At 42.7% G+C, this 19,312-nt stretch overlaps 2 protein-coding genes across 3 annotated transcripts in view; one reads left to right on the top strand and one right to left on the bottom strand.

Moving 5' to 3' along the window:
- The window catches only part of elp1 (elongator acetyltransferase complex subunit 1), a 97,944-nt gene extending 83,333 nt beyond the window's left edge, over positions 1-14,611 (top strand). The window contains exons 34-37 of one of the 2 annotated variants that reach the window (XM_063049015.1): positions 645-772; positions 6,873-7,027; positions 9,708-9,786; positions 12,773-14,611. In XM_063049015.1, the coding sequence (XP_062905085.1) occupies positions 645-772; positions 6,873-7,027; positions 9,708-9,786; positions 12,773-12,837 (427 nt within the window). In that variant the 3' untranslated portion in view covers positions 12,838-14,611. The remainder of the gene's footprint in view (positions 1-644; positions 773-6,872; positions 7,028-9,707; positions 9,787-12,772) is intronic. The other variant, XM_063049014.1, reaches the window with a different exon arrangement.
- Positions 14,612-16,187: 1,576 nt separating this feature from the next.
- LOC134347024 (actin-3-like) lies at positions 16,188-18,246 on the bottom strand. Its single transcript, XM_063049013.1, has one exon. It carries the CDS (start codon positions 17,979-17,981, stop codon positions 16,743-16,745), a length of 1,239 nt encoding a protein of 412 aa, XP_062905083.1. The 5' UTR covers positions 17,982-18,246; the 3' UTR covers positions 16,188-16,742.
- Between the last annotated feature and the right edge of the window lie 1,066 nt (positions 18,247-19,312).

Below are 19,312 nucleotides of genomic sequence, written 5' to 3'. Positions count from 1 at the left end.
TTAGTACACACAGACTTGAGATATGTAATACAAGCCATTTAGTGTATCAGCAGCAGTTTGCAAACCTGTAAGGTGGTTTGATAATTGAGCATGATTTGAAGGCTTCTGGATGTGGTTTAGTAAACCAAAAACTTGCAATTAACTGGCACTTTTCACAAGCTCGAGATGTTCCAAGGGTTTTGGGGCCAGTGACAGTGTTGTGAAGCGTTGTCATTATTGTAGCAATAACAACAGCCAATTTGAGCACTGCTCCCACGAACAGTGGTGTGATCATAACAAGAAACATAGTTTATTGAATGATGTTAGGTCAATGATAAATGTGAGCACTGAGGTTCATAATCTAATCCTCCTTGGAAAAGTGTCACAGTATTATTTACATCCACTTGAGAAAGTAGATAGGTCTAGCCTAAACTCCTTTTAAAGTCAACACACCCAGTGCAATAGTGTCCACTTGACAATTTACTAAAAACTGTTGTGCTGAAGCTTCAGGATCTGACAACAGTGAAAGGTACGTAGGTATATCTGTTGGTTTTTGCCATTATTTTAAAGGCTTTATTTAAGCTTATGAATCTCTAACCCAGTACTAGCTCCACAATAATAATCTATGTCGCTGTAAAACCACTTTAAACCTGTGAATTTTGTAGGCGGAGTTCAAAAAACCGTCGTAAAGCAGAACGTAAAAAGCACAGTTTGAAGGAGGGGAGTGCTATGGAAGACATAGCACTGCTGGAAGCATTGAAAGAAATAATATCTACAGTGGACAAACTGACAGGTATTTCCGAACTCTAACTTATTTTTTGTTTAAAAAAAGTAAGACTGTAGTTTCTTCTTGTTCCTTAAAACTGACGGAGCATTTTAATCAAAAATAATATTTATATTCTTGAAAACCAAAGACTTCTTTGAATGACACATGGGAATTAGGAGCTGGAGTAATCCACTTGCTCCCTCGATGATAGCTGATCTGAGCACGGTGGTTTCTAGTGCATAACCTCAAACCTTTTTTGCCATGTAGACATGATTATCTTTTATCCCTTTGTATGTGCATCCTTGCCTTAATGTTCAAAGACTCTTCTCTACCAACTTCCAAGGAAGAAAGTTCCAAAAAAAATTGTGTTCCCATCATCCCTGCATCTAAGAAGAACAAGGTAATGCGCCTTAATGACTACCATCCAGTAGCTCTGACATCCACGATCATGAAGTGCTTCAAAAGGCTGGTCATGGTGTACATTAACTCCAGCCTCTGAGACAACCTCAGCCCACTGCAATTTTCCTAACACTAAAACGGGTAGACATAATCTCCATGGCCCTACACTTATCTCTGGAGCATCTGGACAGTAAAGGCATTCGATTTTTTTTACATACTTTCTGCCTTCAGCACTATAATTCTGAGCAAGCTCATCACTGAACTCCTAAACCTGGCAGTCAACACATCCTTCTACAAATGGATCCTCGACTTCCTGACCAACAGACTGCAATCAGTAAGGATATGCTGCAACATGTCTGCTACGATTATTCCAAACACTGGTGCTCAGCCCCCTCCTCTACTCCCTGTACAGTAATGACTACTCAACCACCTGCTCATGGACTGTTTGTCCCACTCCCAACAGAGAGGAGGCTACTTACCATCCATGTCAGAACCACCAGACTCTGACAATTACTTTCCTCAAGCCGTCAGGGTGATCAACACCTCCACCCAATAACCCACCCCTTTGTGCCTCCAACCACCGCTACTCATTTCCTGTTAGAGTCACCTTATATACAGTCACTCCTGTGTCTAGCATCATTTTATGGATATACAATCAATCTACATATACGTATAAACTATCTTATGTATTTATATTTTTTGTAATATTTTTTATTATTGTGTTCTTTATCTTATTGTCTTATTTTATGTGTTGCATTGGGTCCAGAGTATCAATTATTTCAGTCTCCTTTACACTGGTGTGCTGGAAATAACATTAAACAATCTAGAATCTTGAATCCTGAAACTCAACTGTGTGGCCGGATTTGCTCTAATTCCACCCACAACTTTGCAGATGATATGACTGTAGTGGGCATATCTCAAATAACGATAAATCAGAGTACAAAAAGAAAATGGGCAGCTTAGTAACATACTGTTATGACAAGAACCTTTCCATCAATGTCAGCAAAACAACAAAAGAGCTGATCATTGACTTCAGGAAGGGGAGCAATGTACATGTTCCTGTCTACAGTACCTGCTGAAATTGAGAGGGTTGAGATCTCGACATTTGTAGGAGTGAACATTGCCTGTCCTAGTCCAACTAGACACAACAGCCAAGAAAGCTCATTAATGCCTCTTCTTCCTCGGGAGACTAAAACATTTGCATGTCCCCATTGATCCTTAGCAATTTTATCAATGCAGCACAGAAAGCATCCTATTGAAATGCTTCAGGGTTTGGTATGGCAACTGCAAGAAACTGCAGAGAGCTTAACACATCACAAAAACCGGCCTCCCCTCCATGCGCTCTGTCTCTATTTCCTGCTGATTCAGTAAAGCAGCCAACGTAATCAAAGACCCCACATTCTTGCTTCTCCCCTCTCACATTGGGCAGTAGAAGCAGAAGCCTGAAAGCACATACCACAGGGCTCAGGGACAGCTTCTACCCCACTGTTATAAGACTATTGAATGTTTCCCTGGGATACAGTGGGCTCTTGACCTCATTCTATCTTGTTATGGTTGTGCACCTTATTGTCTGCCTGCTGTTACACATTATTCTGCATTCTATTATTGTTTTACCTTGTACCAACTCAATTGCATTGTGTAATGATTTGATCTGTATGAACAGTATGTAGGACCGGCTTTTCACTTTACTTCAGTGCCTGTGACAATTAAAAAAAATCAATTCCATTTCCTCTGTTTAAAACTTCCTAGTTATAAACAGGACCTTTTGTCTAGATTCTCCCAGAAGAGGAGCCACCCTCTCCACATCTACCCTTTCAAGACATTTCAGGATCATGTAGGGTTCAGTCAACTTGAGCCTGGTTCTTCTAACCTCCAACAGAAACAAGTTAACCAGCACTGATAGCAAATACATTCAGTGCTATTATCAATCAGTTAATTAAATTGTGAAATGTTCGGGCTCCAGCACTGATCCACGTGATTTGCCAGTCAATACATTTTTCCAGCCAGCAAAAGACTAAAGTGCTTATGCTCTGTTTCCCATCAGCCAGCCAATCTTCTTTTAATGACATTATGTTACCTTCCACCGTCAGCCAGCCAATCTTCATTTAATGACATTATGTTACCATCTACCGTGAGCTTTATGTTCACAATATCCTTTGAAGAGGCACCTTATCAAGTGCCTTCTGGAAATCTTAACTACAGTATATCCGTTGAATCCCCTTTATCCACAACTTATGTTCAACGAACTTTAATTAGTTAAAATGACTTCCCTTTCACAAAATCATTGTGACTTTGTCTGATTAACATGAATTATCTCTTAAGTGTCCTCCTATTACCTCTTTAGTAATAGTAATAGTACTATATTAATTAATATTTTCACTTAGGAAACAGGAAGCTGACTTGAAGATTTGAATCTTAGCTAATTTCTAAGATTATTAACAGCAGAAAATCAGTTATGAATGATCATTCATTTAAACTCCATTGTTCCTAAGTCAGTAGTGAAGATACATTTTGGTCAGGAATAATATTTAATTACTTATTCTGCTGGCAGCTCCTGTTTAGAGACTGAACTTGTTTTGACTGGAATTATATTCTTTATTAGATGTTGATCATAGGGGTTTCAATATTAGCCAACATTTTCTCTATCTTAGAGTCTCAGAACAGAACAGCACAAAAACAGGCCCTTTGGCTATCTACTCTATGCCAAGTTATTATGCTGTCAAGTCCCATTGACCTGCATCCAGACCATAGCCATCCATCTCCCTTTGATTCATGTAGCTATCCAAATTTCTTTAAAATATTGAAATCAAATCCTCATCCATCACATCTGCTGGCAGCTCATTCCACACTCTCGCTAACCTCTAAGTGAGTAACCTCCCCCTAATATTCCCTTAAACATATCACCCTTCACCCTTAGCCTAGTCTTGCCCAACCTCAATGGAAAAAGCCTGCTTGCATTTAACCTGTCTATACCCCTCATAATTTTGTATACCTTTATCAGATCTCCTGCATTCTCCCCACTAGAACACTGGTCCTGCAGGTAGGTGACCAGAACCCACACAATGCTCCAAATTAGACCTCACCAAAATCTTCTACAACTTCGACATAACTTCCCAACTGCTGCACTCAGTGCTTTGATTTATGATGGCCAATTTGCCAAAAGCTCTCTCTATGACCCTCTCTACCTATGATGCCACTTTCAATGAATTATCGATCTGTATTCCGAGATCCTTCTGTTCTGCCACGTTCCTCATTGTCCTACCACTCACTGTGTAAAGTCCAACCTTGCTTTGTCCTCCCAAAGGACAATAACTCACACTTGTCTGCATTAAATTCCATATGCCATTTTTCAACCCATTTGCCAGCTGTTACAGATGCATCTGCAAGCTATAGTAATCTTCCTTCTTCCTCGCGGTCCACTACTTCCCCAGGTTTGCGGTCATCCACAAATTTGCTGATCATTGGGGTGTCCTCCAGGGAAGGTGGGACCTGGGTAGGTGGGACCTGAATTGCAGGAGGACTAATCTCCCACAAGCCCCTCCCCGCAACCCCCCCCCTGCCAGTGCGGCACTAGCAAACCTTCCCGCAAGGATATTAGTATCCCTCCTGTCCATGTGCAAACTGTTCCACCTGTCCAGATCCCACCTTCCCTGGAAGAGGGCCCAATGATCCAAAAATTTGAAGCCCTCCCTCATGCACTACCTCCGTAGCCACATGTTAAACTACATGATCGTCCTATTTGTGGCCTCACTAGCATGCAGTATGATTGCAATCCTGAGATCACAGCTCCGGAGGTCCTGTCCTTTAACTTAGCACCTAACTGCTTGAACTCACTTTGCAGGACCTCCTACACATATCATTTGTACCAATGTGGACTACAACCTCTGGGCTGCTCACTGTCCCACTTAACAATGCTATGGACTTGATCCGAGTTGTCCCTGACTCTGGCTGCTGGACGCAACGTACCATCTGGGAATCTCATTCTTGTCCACATAACTTCGTGTCTGTTCCCTTAACTATTGGATCTCCAATTACTATAGCTCACTTTTTTTCCCCTCCTTCCCTTCTGAAGCACAGAGCCCTGACCACGGTGACTTTTCTCTGCTATGTCATCCCACCAACAGTATATCTGTTGTTGAGGGAAACGGCCAGAGGAGTACCCTGCATTGGCTGCTTAACCCCTTTTCATCCCTCTTTATGGTCACCCAGTTACCCGTGTGTCTTGCACCTTAGGTGTAACTACCTCCCTGTATCACCTGTCAATCAAGCCCTCAACCTCCCAAATGATCCAGAGTTCTTACAAACCAAATTGCCCCAGCTCCAATTCCTTAACATGATTTGTAAGAAGTTGCAGCTGGATGCACTTCTTGCAGAGATAGTTGTCAGGGACATTGAAAGTCTCCCTGCCTTTCCACATCTCATAAGAGGAGCCTTCCACTATCATATCTAGCATTCTCACTGCTCTAACTATGTAATAAGAAAGGGAGAAAGAAAAAAAGAGTCTCAGTCCCCCACTTTAACACTCGCCCAATCCAACAATGGATTTGTTATCAGTTTGGGGGTTTCTGAGGCTTTAGGACAAAGTGATTAGAATTCTCTGAAAGGGGTGGTTTGGATTTGTAGCTTTGATCATTAGCTTTGTTGTTTCTTCTTTTGCCCATTGCATTTAGGGAAAAAAAGAATGTCCTCCATCTCTGGTGACGTTCATGGCTTCCTTCATCATGTCAGTAGCTCCTCTCAGGTTACTGTCAGTCACGCAAGTTCCGGCTGGAGACATGGGAATACTGTTGCACACAGATGTAGAAGGATTATTCATTGCTGTTTCCATAACTGTTTGGTTCAGCCCTGAGCTGAACCCGGAACCTGAAGGACCGGTGGACCAGTCTTAGTTTGGACTCTAGCCTTTGACCTATTTAATATGGATGACCCTCCCAAGAGCCTGACTCCAGCCAGCACAGCTCTCTGGGTCACTGAGGCACGCAAGCCTCCAAACTACAGCAAAGTTGTGGTGCTCTTGGAGGAGCTTTGTTGTTAATTTCCCTTTATTGGTTAAAGTATGAACAGTTTTCTCTCACCTGTTTCAAACTCAACTTGAATTGTTAATTTAAGAGGCAAAGTGTAAGTTTGGCTTTCTTTGGCTTCTTCCATAACTTTACTGTCAATGAAATACTTTGGATGTATGTACTACTGTAATGTAGGAAACATGGTGGGCAATTTGTGCTCTCCAAGCGTGAAGAGCAGTATTGAGATACAGTGTTAAAATAAACGTTTGTTATTTGTTATTTAATGATTTTGATGATAGATGGATGGTGGTAGGGCACTATACATTTCCATAGGCTAGCTTACTAGTATCGGGGAGGCAATTGACTTCCATGAAAAGCTAGCACCTTAGACACTGCAATTCCCCTCAGTTACTGCATTAGAGTGCCAGCTTTGGGCTTGTATTCAGCTTTCTGACGTGGAACTTGAAATGTAGCATCTAATTCAAAGGCAGAAGCAAGTAATAACTGAGCTCATCCTGTTGTTTCCCGATCTTTGTATTTAACCATTTTTAAATTTAACTTTAACTTTTACAAATCTAATATTTTGAAGCTTGGCTAATTCATGTCTGAATTCCTTATTTTCAGCTTATTTTGTTGCTTATGATTTTTAAAAATTTATTTACATGAATTTTAAATCTTAAGCCTGTTTTCTGAGGTTGCTGTTTTCTGTGTTTTTTTTTGTCCAGGTGAAGTTCACAGCTTACTGAAAGTTTTGGTCCTTTTTGGCTTTGACGATCAGGCTTCAGAGCTGCAAAAAGTTCTTGAAGGCATCCTACAACTAATGGAAAAGTCAGTTGCAGACATCTGGCACTCTGATGTGAAGAAATCCACTCTCTGTCCAGTAGGTGAAGCAATAATGATACCAATAAATAATGCAATGATGCACTTCTTACTCATGACCAGGAATAACATCTGCAATTTACCATCTCACATAAAATATCATTTCATGTACTGGAAGTCAACAACTCTTCTTAAGCAAATAACCTGCCATAATGACTTACTTAAGATCAGGTTGTTTCCTGTATGCTTTGTAAAAGCAGTGAAGGGAACTGTACACCTTGACTACAGACTGGGAATTCATGGCGGCTACTTTCAGGCCAGCAAACATTTTCTGTCGTTATTTTTAGTTAAGTTAAGTGTGATCACATCAGTCAATGACATTCTGTGTTTTCAGTTAATTGTATCCCCAAGCCTGATTGAGAATTATTGTTTATCCTTATGAACAATGACAGGACACAAAATTGCCTCTGGTTGATCTGTCAGTGCCACACAATTTGAATACATACATTTAAGAGTATTTCAGTTGAGCACATACTACACCTCCTGAAACCTTGGGAGAGGCAAATGTGACATTAAATCACGGAGAAATGCGGGTGCTGGAGCAATTCATTAGGTGGAGCAGCACGTGTGGAGGCAAAGCAACAGTCAACGCTTTGGGTTGACCCTGCATCTGATACAAACTTTCAACTACCTTCTTGCCTCCACAGATGCTGCATGGCCCACTGAGTTCTTCTAGCAGTTTGTTTGAAAAGCAAGGTCCATTTTGGGAAATAGTATTTGAGGATTCACCACCCCCCCCCCCCACCCATGACCCCTTGTGTGATCATAATTAATCCAGGATCTTGCTTTTTGCCTGGATTGCACCAAAATTTGGGGGTAGAGCACATGCTCCCATAAATGGCAATGGTGCTGCTAAAATTAAGCAATTGAATGACATACAAGGGCTTTGGTGATCTTTCTGTGCAACATTACTGTAAAGCACATTGGTTTTGCAGTTGTCAAACACCATGCAGTGCAGATTACCGGGTATGAAATGTGGTTATATGCAAGAATCGGTTATCTGCACCATTAAGTTTCCTTGGGTAAAGATAGTACAAATCTTAAAAAAAATGCAAAGCCAGAGGAAGTTGTGCTACTAAAATTGAAGTAATGGATTCCTGTCACAAACATCCTTTAAGAAAAAGAGGAATCAATTCAGCCCCTTCAGGCTGTTCCAGCATTCAGTTAGATGATGGGATCTGTATATCAGCCTGCTGGTTCTTTAACTCTTCATATTTCAAACAAAATTCTCAATCTTGAGTTTGAAACTTTCATTTGACCCCAGCTTCATGGCTTGTTGGGGAAAAGTTCAAGATTTCCTATAGCCCTCTATGTGAAGAAGTACTTTTGTGTCACTTGAAGACTATAGCTTGAACGTTAATCCTGGTAGTGTCCATCCATTCCACTGATATATTCAATCAACTGAAATACCAACATTAGATCATCTCCCCAATCCAAGTTCTAATTCAATGGAATTTTTGAGTTGTAGTTTGAAATTAAATTATGGATAGTCAACAAATGTCACTAAACCAAAATCTTTCAGGATTTAGATGTCACTTGCAAGGCCAGCAGTCACTACCCATGAGAAAATGGTGATGAACTATCACCTTGAACTGCTACAGTCCTTCCACAGTACTGAAAACTGAAAAAGCTGCAGATGCTGGAAATCTATAATAAAAACAGAAAATGCTGGAAATATTTAGTATCTTTTGAAAGAGAAAACAGCTTCCAGTCTGTTTTCATTTTCAGCATTTTGCTTTGCTCTCATGGTACAGTTACGGTCAGGTTTATCCAGAATTCAAATCCAGCTATGATGAAAGGAGCAACACACATCAAGGTTGCTGGTGAACGCAGCAGGCCAGGCAGCATCTCTAGGAAGAGCTAGTAAGAGATTTGAAAGTGGAAGGGGGAAGGGGAGATCCAAAATGATAGGAGAAGACAGGAGGGGGAGGGATGGAGCCAAGAGCTGGGCAGTTGATTGGCAAAAGGAGATATGACAGGATCATGGGACAGGAGGCCCAGGGAGAAGGAAAAGGGGGAGGAGGGGGAAAACCCAGAGGATGGGCAAGGGGTAGTCAGAGGGACAGAGGAAGAAAAAGGAGAGAGAGAAAAAGAATGTGTGTATATAAATAAATAACAGATGGGGTACGAGGGGGAGGTGGGGCATTAGCGGAAGTTTGAGAAGTCAATGTTCATGCCATCAGGTTGGAGGCTACCCAGATGGAATATAAGGTGTTGTTTCCTCCAACATGAGTGTGGCTTCATCTTTACAGTAGAGGAGGCCGTGGATAGACATGTCAGAATGGGAATGGGATGTGGAATTAAAATGTGTGGCCACTGGGAGATCCTGCTGGCAGGATCTTAATTTTAATTCCACGTCCAGTAATCAAGTAATTATTCCCACCTAGTGCTGGAGAATTCCCCAGTGATGATTACAGAGATTGAAAGATCCTCAGGTTTCACAGGTTAGTTGAAGGGTAGCAATCATGAGCCAAGTGAATGCCAGAATTGGGTTAAGCAGGTGAATAGGCTGCTGTGTTCCTTGCTTGTCAAAAATGAAAAGAGAAAGAAAATATATGCAAACCTGTTATTTCATTTTATTCAGATGTGGCATTTTGTATATTTCAGATAATGAAATTCCAAGTTTGAGATATTTGCCACTTGTATCAATTTTCTTCTGCTTATTTTACAAACATTTGTAGGTTCTTGGACCAGATTCGACGGTGAATAGTATTACCAGCTCCCTCCAATGGCCAAGAAGTGGAACAACAGCTCACCAAGGTCAGTTGTGTAAGCGATGGTAGAGTCAAAGTGGTACCGCACAGAAACAGGCCCTTCAGGCCATCTAGTATGTGCAGATCTGTTATTCTACTTAGTCCCTGTGTCTCCCCACTCACCCTTAGTGGAAAAATGTAACTCTTCCTGTTATCAGGCTAGTGTTAAATAGGTGGCTTGCTGGGTGGTATGGCTCATTGGGTCAGAAGGGCTTGTTCTGCACAGTATCCTGAATGAATGAATAAATAAATAAATATTAAATAAACAAACAAGTAAGTAAATAAAAGGCCAGCTTGCATTTAGCCTATCTATACTCTTAATTTTATATACCTCCATCAAATCTACCCTCATTCTCCCATGCTTCAGGTAATAAAGTCCTATTCACCTTTCACTGTAACTCGGGTCTAAAAGTCCTGGCAGCATCCTTGTAATGGACCCCTTGTATCCTATCCCAATCAACCCCCACTAGATCTCTTCTGAGCCCATCAGAATTGGCCTCTGTCCAATTCAGAATCTCAACCCGAAGAAGCATGTGTAAGGGAATAGTTTGGATCGAGTGATCATAATTCTGTAAGTTTAAAGATAATTATGGAGAAGGAACTAATGGAATTATGATCACTAGATCCAGAGTGTTCCCTTGCACACGCTTACTTGTTAGAGCAAAGTTCAGAGTTAAAATTCCATGTACAGCTATTCAGAGATAAGTAGCATAACCTTGAAAACAGCAATGATTTTTACTTAAGGTCAGGACGCCCACACTTTGAGATTGCTTTATTGTAAGAAAAAGAATGACGAATACAGGACATCTCCAACAACTCTACAATAAATTAAGTAATTAAGTAATTTTGAAGTGCGGTAACTGTTGCTGATTTTATGCAAGTGAGCTCTACATTAAAATTCCAACTAGGTCTTTGATGGATAAGCAGTGACCAAGATAAGGGAGAAAACTCCTCGGCTGTCTTCGCCAAAGTACACCCTCTCGATCCTTCTGTGGGGGAATAGGGCTAGAGTTTTCAATCAAGCAGAAAACTCAGTAATATCTAGAATCAGTAATAATAAAGAAACCAATGTGCGACCTAGATTTAAATTTTAGAGCATTTAGGAAGTGGTTTTATGTAGATGTCAATAGAAAATATTCTGTCTTGCAAAAGCTAAAGTGCTTATTATTGAAGCACTAGATGCTAACTACAATGAAGAAACAGGCTGGCAGAGCTAATGAACCTGACCACATAAGAGAACTAAATGAATGCAGAGTGTTAAAATGATACAATTATTGAGAGTTAAAGGTGGCTCCTTTGCTATTGTTAATTTAGCAATGAAACAACTCCACTCTGATAAGTTCCACTAAACTATTAACATCTCATCCATCAGTGTACAAAAATTACGGGAATTAATCAAAATAGGGCCATACATAGCAAGTTACCACAACTGACAGAAGTGGTTTTAAAAACTTAAAACAGCTCAATTTATTGGGGAGGACAATTGTGAACTTGTTTACAAAAAAGAATTGTTTCAGTAGTGAATTGTACAGATATGATTCATCTGTGGTAAATGGGACTTGGCTGAGAAAATCGATAAGGCTGTGTGCTGAGCCCTCTTCTGTACTCCCTTTACACCTATGACTGCATTCCTGTACATGGTTCTAACTCCATAATCAAGTTCGCAGACGACACCATGCTGGTTGGCCTGATCAGAGGGGATGACGAGACGGCCTACAGGGGTGAGGTCCAGCACCTGGCCGCATGGTGTGCCGACAACAACCTGGCCCTTAATACCCAGAAGACCAAGGAGATCACTATGGATTTCAGGCATGCTAGGAGCCACTCTCACGTCCCCATCTACATCAACGGAACTGTAGTAGAGCATGTATCAAGCTTCAAATTCCTTGGTGTCCACATTTCCGAGGATCTCACCTGGTCCCTGAACTCCTCCATCCTGATCAAAAAGGTACAACAGCGCCTTTACTTCCCGCAGAGCATGAAGAAAGCTCACTTCTGTCCCAGGATACTGACGGACTTTTACCACTGTACCATTGAGAGCATACTCACCAACTGCATCTCAGTGTGGTATGGCAATTGTTCCGTATCGGACCACAAAGCACTCCAGCGTGCGGTGAAAACTGCCCAGCGGATTATCGGCACCCAATTGCCCACCGTTGAGAACATCTACCATAAACGCTGCCTGGGCAGGGCAAAAAACATTATCAAGGATGCATCTCACCCTAACCATGGACTTTTTACTCCCCTCCCATCCGGTAGGCGCTACAGGAGCCTCCGCTCCGACACCAGCAGGCACAGGAAGAGCTTCTTCCCTGGGGCTGTGACCCTGCTGAACCTCACATCACAGTGCTAAGCAGTATTGCACCCATATTGGACTGTCTCAGTACTTTTATATTTGTGTGCTGTAGCACTTACTTTTTATTCGCAGTTATTTTGTAAATAACACTATTCTTTGCATTTCTGGTTAGTTGCTAACTGCATTTCATTGGCTTTGTATCTGTACTTGGCACAATGACAATAAAGTTGAGTCTAATCTATTATCCATGCCTAACAATGCTGACAAATTGAGAATGAGCCACTTTCTAAACAACTAACACGTGTGCTGGCTGCCTCCTCAAGGCGAAGAAAGTCAACTCCAGTGTATCTGGAACCACATCCAAACCTGGGCTAGAACAGATTTCCTGAGCCTTCTCCCGGAAGGAAGAGGGACGAAAAGTGTGTTGGCTGGGTGGGTCGTGTCCTTGATTATCCTGGCAGCACTGCTCCGACAGCATGCGGTGTAAAGTGAGTTCACGGACAGAAGATTGGTTTGTGTGATGTGCTGTGCCGTGTTCACGATCTTCTGCAGCTTCTTTCGGTCTTGGACGGGACAACTGCCATACCAGGTTGTGATGCACCCTAGAAGAATGCCTTCTACAGTGCATCTATAAAAATTAGTGAGGGTTTTAGGGTTTTATTTGGTATTGTCTGATCAAATGTATTTCATTTTTCAGATGAAGAGATCTTTGTTCCACCCAAGCTCAATAAGAACATGAAGTGGAAACTGAATATTCTATGAATCAACTCCAGTCAGCCATATCACCGTCTGTTCTGTGTATGATGCAGTCAGCCTGAAGCAATATGAATACATAACTAGCTTGTGAAAATGATTAGCGGTGGTGGATGCACAACAGGAATATGGATGCTTTCTGCAGACACAAAGGATGACCATGACATTATGACAATCATAATCACAGTAATATTAACCATCAGTTCAAAATCTTGGTCGGCTCTTGTTATATCCTTGTAAGATAAAAATCTGTATTTTATTTTCTTTTACAAATGGTTCCATCGCTATCAAAATCATTGTGGTACAAGATAAGAATGGGTGAAGAAAGCCATTTATCACAGAAGCTGGTGTGAAATCAGCACTTGGGCAGCAGGAACAGATCCCTAAGTGAGTGCAGAATCTACCAATGTTAGATGTTTGATGCTTGCTGTGATAGGAAAACCATCAGTGACAAAACCAAAAATAGCTGAGAGGTACCAGTGAGGTCCGCTGTGAGAGCTGAATTTAGGTGAAGACTTCTTGCAAATGGAAAAAAAGCTGTTGTATATGGTTTTATTTATGGGTGCTTTGAAACTTTTTTAAGACTACAGCAGAAATTCAGATGTCAGTCGTTCAGTCTGTATGATAGTTGTCAATTCATATTTTATTCTGTTTATAGATAGTATGTTGCTAATTTGGTTGCAAAAGTTGAGTAAGCAAAGTACCTAAACAATAAATTGCAAAGGTGATGGAACGTATAAACTACTGCTGCTTTAACAAATGTGGGTAAGAGGTTCATTATTTCACATCAAAATGTTCACAATTCCCCAAACACTTTCTACCATCTCAAGGCACGACAGAAGTGCGTTACGGTATTTTCCACTTGGCTGGATTGGTGCAGGTTCACCAAAACTCCAGAAGTTCAATATCATGGACAAAATGGACATCTCTTCACTACCTTGACCTTTCATCAGTAGTGCACCGTAACCGCACTGTGTACCGTCTACAAAGCACACTGCAAAGCTTCAGCAAACTGAAATGTTAACTGCTGTCTCATGCTGATGCTGCATACACTGGAATATTTGCAGTATCACCATTTTATTTTATGTTCTCAGTAGTTTATCCCACCTGCTACTTCTGCCTTCATAGGTTTTATGTGCCTTTTGGTTGGGTATATATTAGGAGGCCATGCATGCTCTCAATTTATAAAACTAGAACCAGCTACCCCAAGGAAAATCCTCCAGATAATTTTCATATGTATTTAAAAAATAAGCTCCATGTATCTTTGCTGTGCAACAGAATGGTGCAAAATTTATCCGTAGTTATAAAGTTTAATGCCTTTTTACATGGTTGTATATCAGAGCAATTATTATTTACAGATATTTAAATACATTGCATTACCAGCATATGAAATCAATATGGGCATGGTTTACTCGAGATCACATGGAGCATAATGAAACTTCAGGACAATTCAAAACCTACAAATTAACACCAAGTTTTCTCTGATGTGTTTTGCATTCTGTACGTGGAATGTATATTTACTCAACGGTGGAACAGGTAGATGAAGTTACTTCGAACTCAACGGCTGTGAAGGCGGATGAAGGCTGCAACAAATCCATCAGCTCCAATCGTCGTGGTTTCCATGCCATTGGAATCAGTCGGTTGATTTGTGAAGTATCGTATGCTTCTTGGAGTGCAACGTCAAATACACGCACAGGTGTCTTCGCTCTGTGGGCTACCTCTTCAGAACGAAGACCATCATCCTCGACCTTGAGGGATAGCCACAACGATCTATTCAAAATTTTTACTGCTTTTCTTTTTAGCACTTTATTTATTAAAGCACTGTGATTGATTCGAACTGATATTATAGACATAGAAACATAGAAAGTAGGTGCAGGAGTAGGCCATTCGGCCCTTCGAGCCTGCACCGCCATTTATTATGATAATGGCTGATCATCCAACTCAGAACCCCGCCCCAGCCTTCCCTCCATACTCCCTGATCCCCGTAGCCACAAGGGCCATATCTAACTCCCTCTTAAATATAGCCAATGAACTGGCCTCAACTGTTTGCTGTGGCAGAGAATTCCACAGATTCACCACTCTCTGTGTGAAGAAGTTTTTCCTAATCTCGGTCCTAAAAGGCTTCCCCTTTATCCTCAAACTGTGACCCCTTGTTCTGGACTTCCCCAACATCGGGAACAATCTTCCTGCATCTAGCCTGTCCAATCCCTTTAGGATTTTATACGTTTCAATCAGATCCCCCCTCAATCTTCTAAATTCCAACGAGTACAAACCCAGTTCATCCAGTCTTTCTTCATATGAAAGTCCAGGAATCAATCTGGTGAACCTTCTTTGTTCTCCCTCTATGGCAAGGATGTCTTTCCTCAGATTAGGGGACCAAAACTGCACACAATACTCCAGGTGTGGTCTCACCAAGGCCTTGTACAACTGCAGTAGTACCTCCCTGCTCCTGTACTCGAATCCTCTCGCTATAAATGCCAGCATACCATTCGCCTTTTTCACTGCCTGCTGTACCTGCATGCCCACTTTCAATGACTGGTGTATAATGACACCCAGGTCTCGTTATAGCTCAACACAAGTGGCTCACGAATGCTCTCTCCAGGTTCAATAAGTAGTGTAAAACCTCAATGAAAAGACCAAACTTGAGACTAATCTACTATTCTGGACACTAACATTTTTGATACCAGTGTGGCATGGTATCAGTTTACAAAGTATCTGCTTAGCTCCAGAATTACTGAGTCCTATTTATATTAATCAAATTATCTTTAAATAAATCTAAGGTGCTTTTTTATTACTCTTATATAGCAGGGTACTGTGTGAAGGTCTTCTTGACGTCAGTTCTAAATATGCCCTTTTATTAGGCATGTGAGCTTAAGTTCCCCTTAAGAACTCCTGTTTCCTATTCAAACTTAATGTCCTGTGAACGCACTGCCCTCCACTCTGCACTAATCCCAACCTCACCATCAACCTGCAGACAAGGGGCTTGCTGTGTAGTCTGGCAGACTGGCCTCTACTTGCTGAGGCAGGTGATGACACTCAGACACCTCTTACATAGCCCTTGAAAAGGACCTCACTAAGGAGCATCAGGCCATTGTCTCCTGCACCATCACCAACCTCGACTCTAAAGATCTGCCAACCACTGAGACCGACATCAAACCGCACGCAGCTCGTTTCTGCCTACTAACCAAGATCCGCAAGGCTTACTGACCGGGTAGGCCCATTGCTCCTGCCCACCAAATTCACGTGCGCTTACCTCAACTCCATTTTGCCCTCCTTGGTTCACTCCCTTCCCCCCTTTATCCGTGACACTTCACATGTTCTTGATTTCTTCAACAACTTTCAGTTCCCTGGCCCTGATCGCCTCATTTTCAGTCCCTATACATCTCTCCACCATCCGGAGAGCCTTAAGCGCTCCTCTCGAGATAAAATCAACAGTGTCCTGACACTAAACTCATCTCTCCCCCACCCCCGCTTTCCGCGAGGATCGCTCCCTTGGCCACTCGACACCAACCTCCACCCCAAACGGATCTTCCTCTAGGCACTTACAAGTGCTACACCTGCCTCTCACCACCATATGGAAAGACGTGAACATGATTCCGGGGAATAAAGAGCAACAAGTTATCTGCTAGAGTGGCCTGTATTGCAGGATTTCCTTTTCCTCCACAGGTGCTATTCCTCCCGCTAAATTCCAGCAGATTGTTTGTTGCTCCTAGATCTCTTGTGTCTTCAGTATAATAAATGCCTCTTGACCCACTGGCATCAAATGGGCCACACACATACTGAGAAATACTTTATTATGTTAAGACATAATAAAAGAAGTAGCGTTGAGATTCGGTGGAAACCGTGATAAATGAGACAATGTGCTTGGATATCAGCCAAGCATTAAATTGCAGTAAAGTTTTCAGCAGATAGGTTCAGAAACACTTGCGGTAAATGACGAATGGGCCCCTCTCTTCATATTCCCTCTTGCGCACCCAGAGTTGCTGGAAACTCTTGAGGGAAGACATGATGGATCCTCCAAGCCAGACCGAGTACTTCCTGTCGGGGATGCAGTGCACGGTGGGGTTCATGCCTTTCTCCATTTTGATTATCTCCTTCTGCAGGCGGTCGGCGAAGCCCTCGAACATTGTGGAGCCGCCGCACAGGAAAATGTTGCTGTACATGTCGCACTGGAGTTTGCTGTCGCACAGGTCTAGGCTGTGCATGGCCAGGGAGTGAATGCCGGGCTCCTTGGAGCCCATTAGGGAAGGGTTGAAGAGGGCCTCAGGGCAGCGGGTTCTCTCCTTGCCGACGGTGATAACGTGGCCGTCTGGGAGTTCGTACTCCAATACTTTCTCGTTGGCTTCCTGGTTTAACTCCTCGAAGTTGACGGCAGTGTAGCAGCATTTCTTTTTGATGTCCTCCACAATGTGCAATCCCTTCTCGGTGAACCTGCTGCCCGCCTCGTTAAGCAGTCTGAGCAGATAGTCGTTAAGGTCAGCGCCGCCGTAGTCGGCCCTACCCGTTTCATACGGCATGTTGTAGCCTTCGTGGACGGGCACCGCATGGGTGACGCCGTGGCCGCACTCCACCACCAGGCCGGTGGTGCGGCCGTAGGAATACAGGGAGAGGATTGACTGGTAGGCGATGTGCATGGCCGGGATGCCGAAGTTCTCGAAGAGGATCTCGGCCATCTTCTCCCTATTGGTGACGGGGCTGAGGGGAGTGTCGGTCACCATTACGGCGTGATCCTCGGGAGGGATCTTCATAGCCTTGTAGAAGATGTACGCCCAGATGGCCTCCACCCCGTCCCAGTCCACCACGATACCGCGGCTCACGGGATTGACCACCCTCAGCTTGGGCATCGACTTGGTCAACTCTTCGCCGACAAAGTTCTCCTGGCGGTTATCGCCCGTCTTTGCACTCATCTGCACCGGTCTGCCCACCACCGAGGATAGCACCACCGAGGGCCGGGACTGCCCGGTGTAGCCCGCCTTACAATAGCCCGTGCCCAGGTCAATCATCACCGATCTGATCTCCTTCAGCACCCTCCCAGGCTTCACTGCCGTCGACTTGACGTTCTTGGACAGGCTGGAGGTCAATTTCTGGGCTCCGGATGGTGGCGGCGGTGTGCCCGCCTTCGTGGGCGTGCGCACTGCTGGATTGGTCACCATCCTCTACCGAAACCCCACTCGTAAATCTCAATGTACTGCAGTCTCCAAAGGGCGAGACACTAAATGTGTTTCCCCCGGGTTCACCTCAGTCCTGTTGTAGGGTTTGACCGGTGTCTCCAAGGAGACGGGCCACATGCCATTGCCGGGTCATCTTATCCACAACCTGCTCTTTCAGTGACGACTCAATGTCCGATGACGTCTGTGATCCCCCTCACTACAAATCTGTCCTCCTCAAACCTCTGCTCATGTACAAATTTGTGCCAGATTGAAAAGTGGGGTGAAGTTAATGAAAGAAACAACTGGAAGGGTGTATTTCTGTCTGGTTCCTATCCTTGGACCCCTTTCTTTTACCTTCAGCTTCTTTTTGTAAAATACTCCCTTTTCACGACTACTACTTGCACTAGAAAGAGTGAATTATCTAACCACTTTAATATGTCATATGTAATGTGGAAGGGGGAAAGTCAATGTTGAAGTTATAAATTATATAGTAGTGTTGGACCTACTTTGCATGGCATCGCTTGTCAAGAAGTGTAAGGCTCTATAGCCATCCTCATCAGAGATGGCAACGCTCTGTGCAAGGTTAAGCCACCTGCAGGTCAAGTTTACTTGTAGCAGCATCACAGGTACATAGGTAGAGACATCACACAATATAAATTGTACAAATCAGTGCAGAGAGTTGGAGAGAGAAAAAAATAGACTACGAAACAAGACCTTAGTCCAAAAAAAACAGTCCGAGACATGTCCATTGCAGTGAAAGAAGAGGTTCCAGTGCTAAGGCAGGCTTGAGACTGTGCAATTCAATTTGAGAACCTGATGGTTGTGGGAAGTAGGTGTTCTGGAAATCATTGGTGTAGAAAGAGAACATTGCAGCTCTGCACTACACCTTGAGCTGGGGGTTTTATTCACCAAGCTGCTGACAGGACAACCAGCTCGGCTTCATCCATGGAGAGAAGTTATCAATTGAGGGGAAAGGCCTTTTATCAGATCTGAGACAACTTAAAAATGAAACAAGCTCTAAGCGAGGAGGGGAAGGTTCTTGGATAGGACGGAAGAATGCAAAGATTAAATAATAAAATGGAAATAGAACAGTTTTGAACCGAGTAAAAAGTCAAAAGATGAGACTAGGGAACTGAAATGGGAATGATAGAATCATTAAATGAAATTGTTTAATTGTTGGGTGCAAAGACTATAAGAAGCATAGTCAGAAAATGAGGTGCTGTTTATAAGAGTATAATTTAGAGAAAGGACAAGGAGAGTGAATTCAGAGAGGAACAGAAAATTAAAATAACATGCTGCTGTAGGTTTTTCCACAAAACAGCCACTCATTCTGT

Source organism: Mobula hypostoma, chromosome 5 (genome assembly GCF_963921235.1).
Source record: "Mobula hypostoma chromosome 5, sMobHyp1.1, whole genome shotgun sequence".
Classification (NCBI taxonomy): domain Eukaryota; kingdom Metazoa; phylum Chordata; class Chondrichthyes; order Myliobatiformes; family Myliobatidae; genus Mobula; species Mobula hypostoma.
This window is presented reverse-complemented; position numbering and strand designations above follow the sequence as displayed.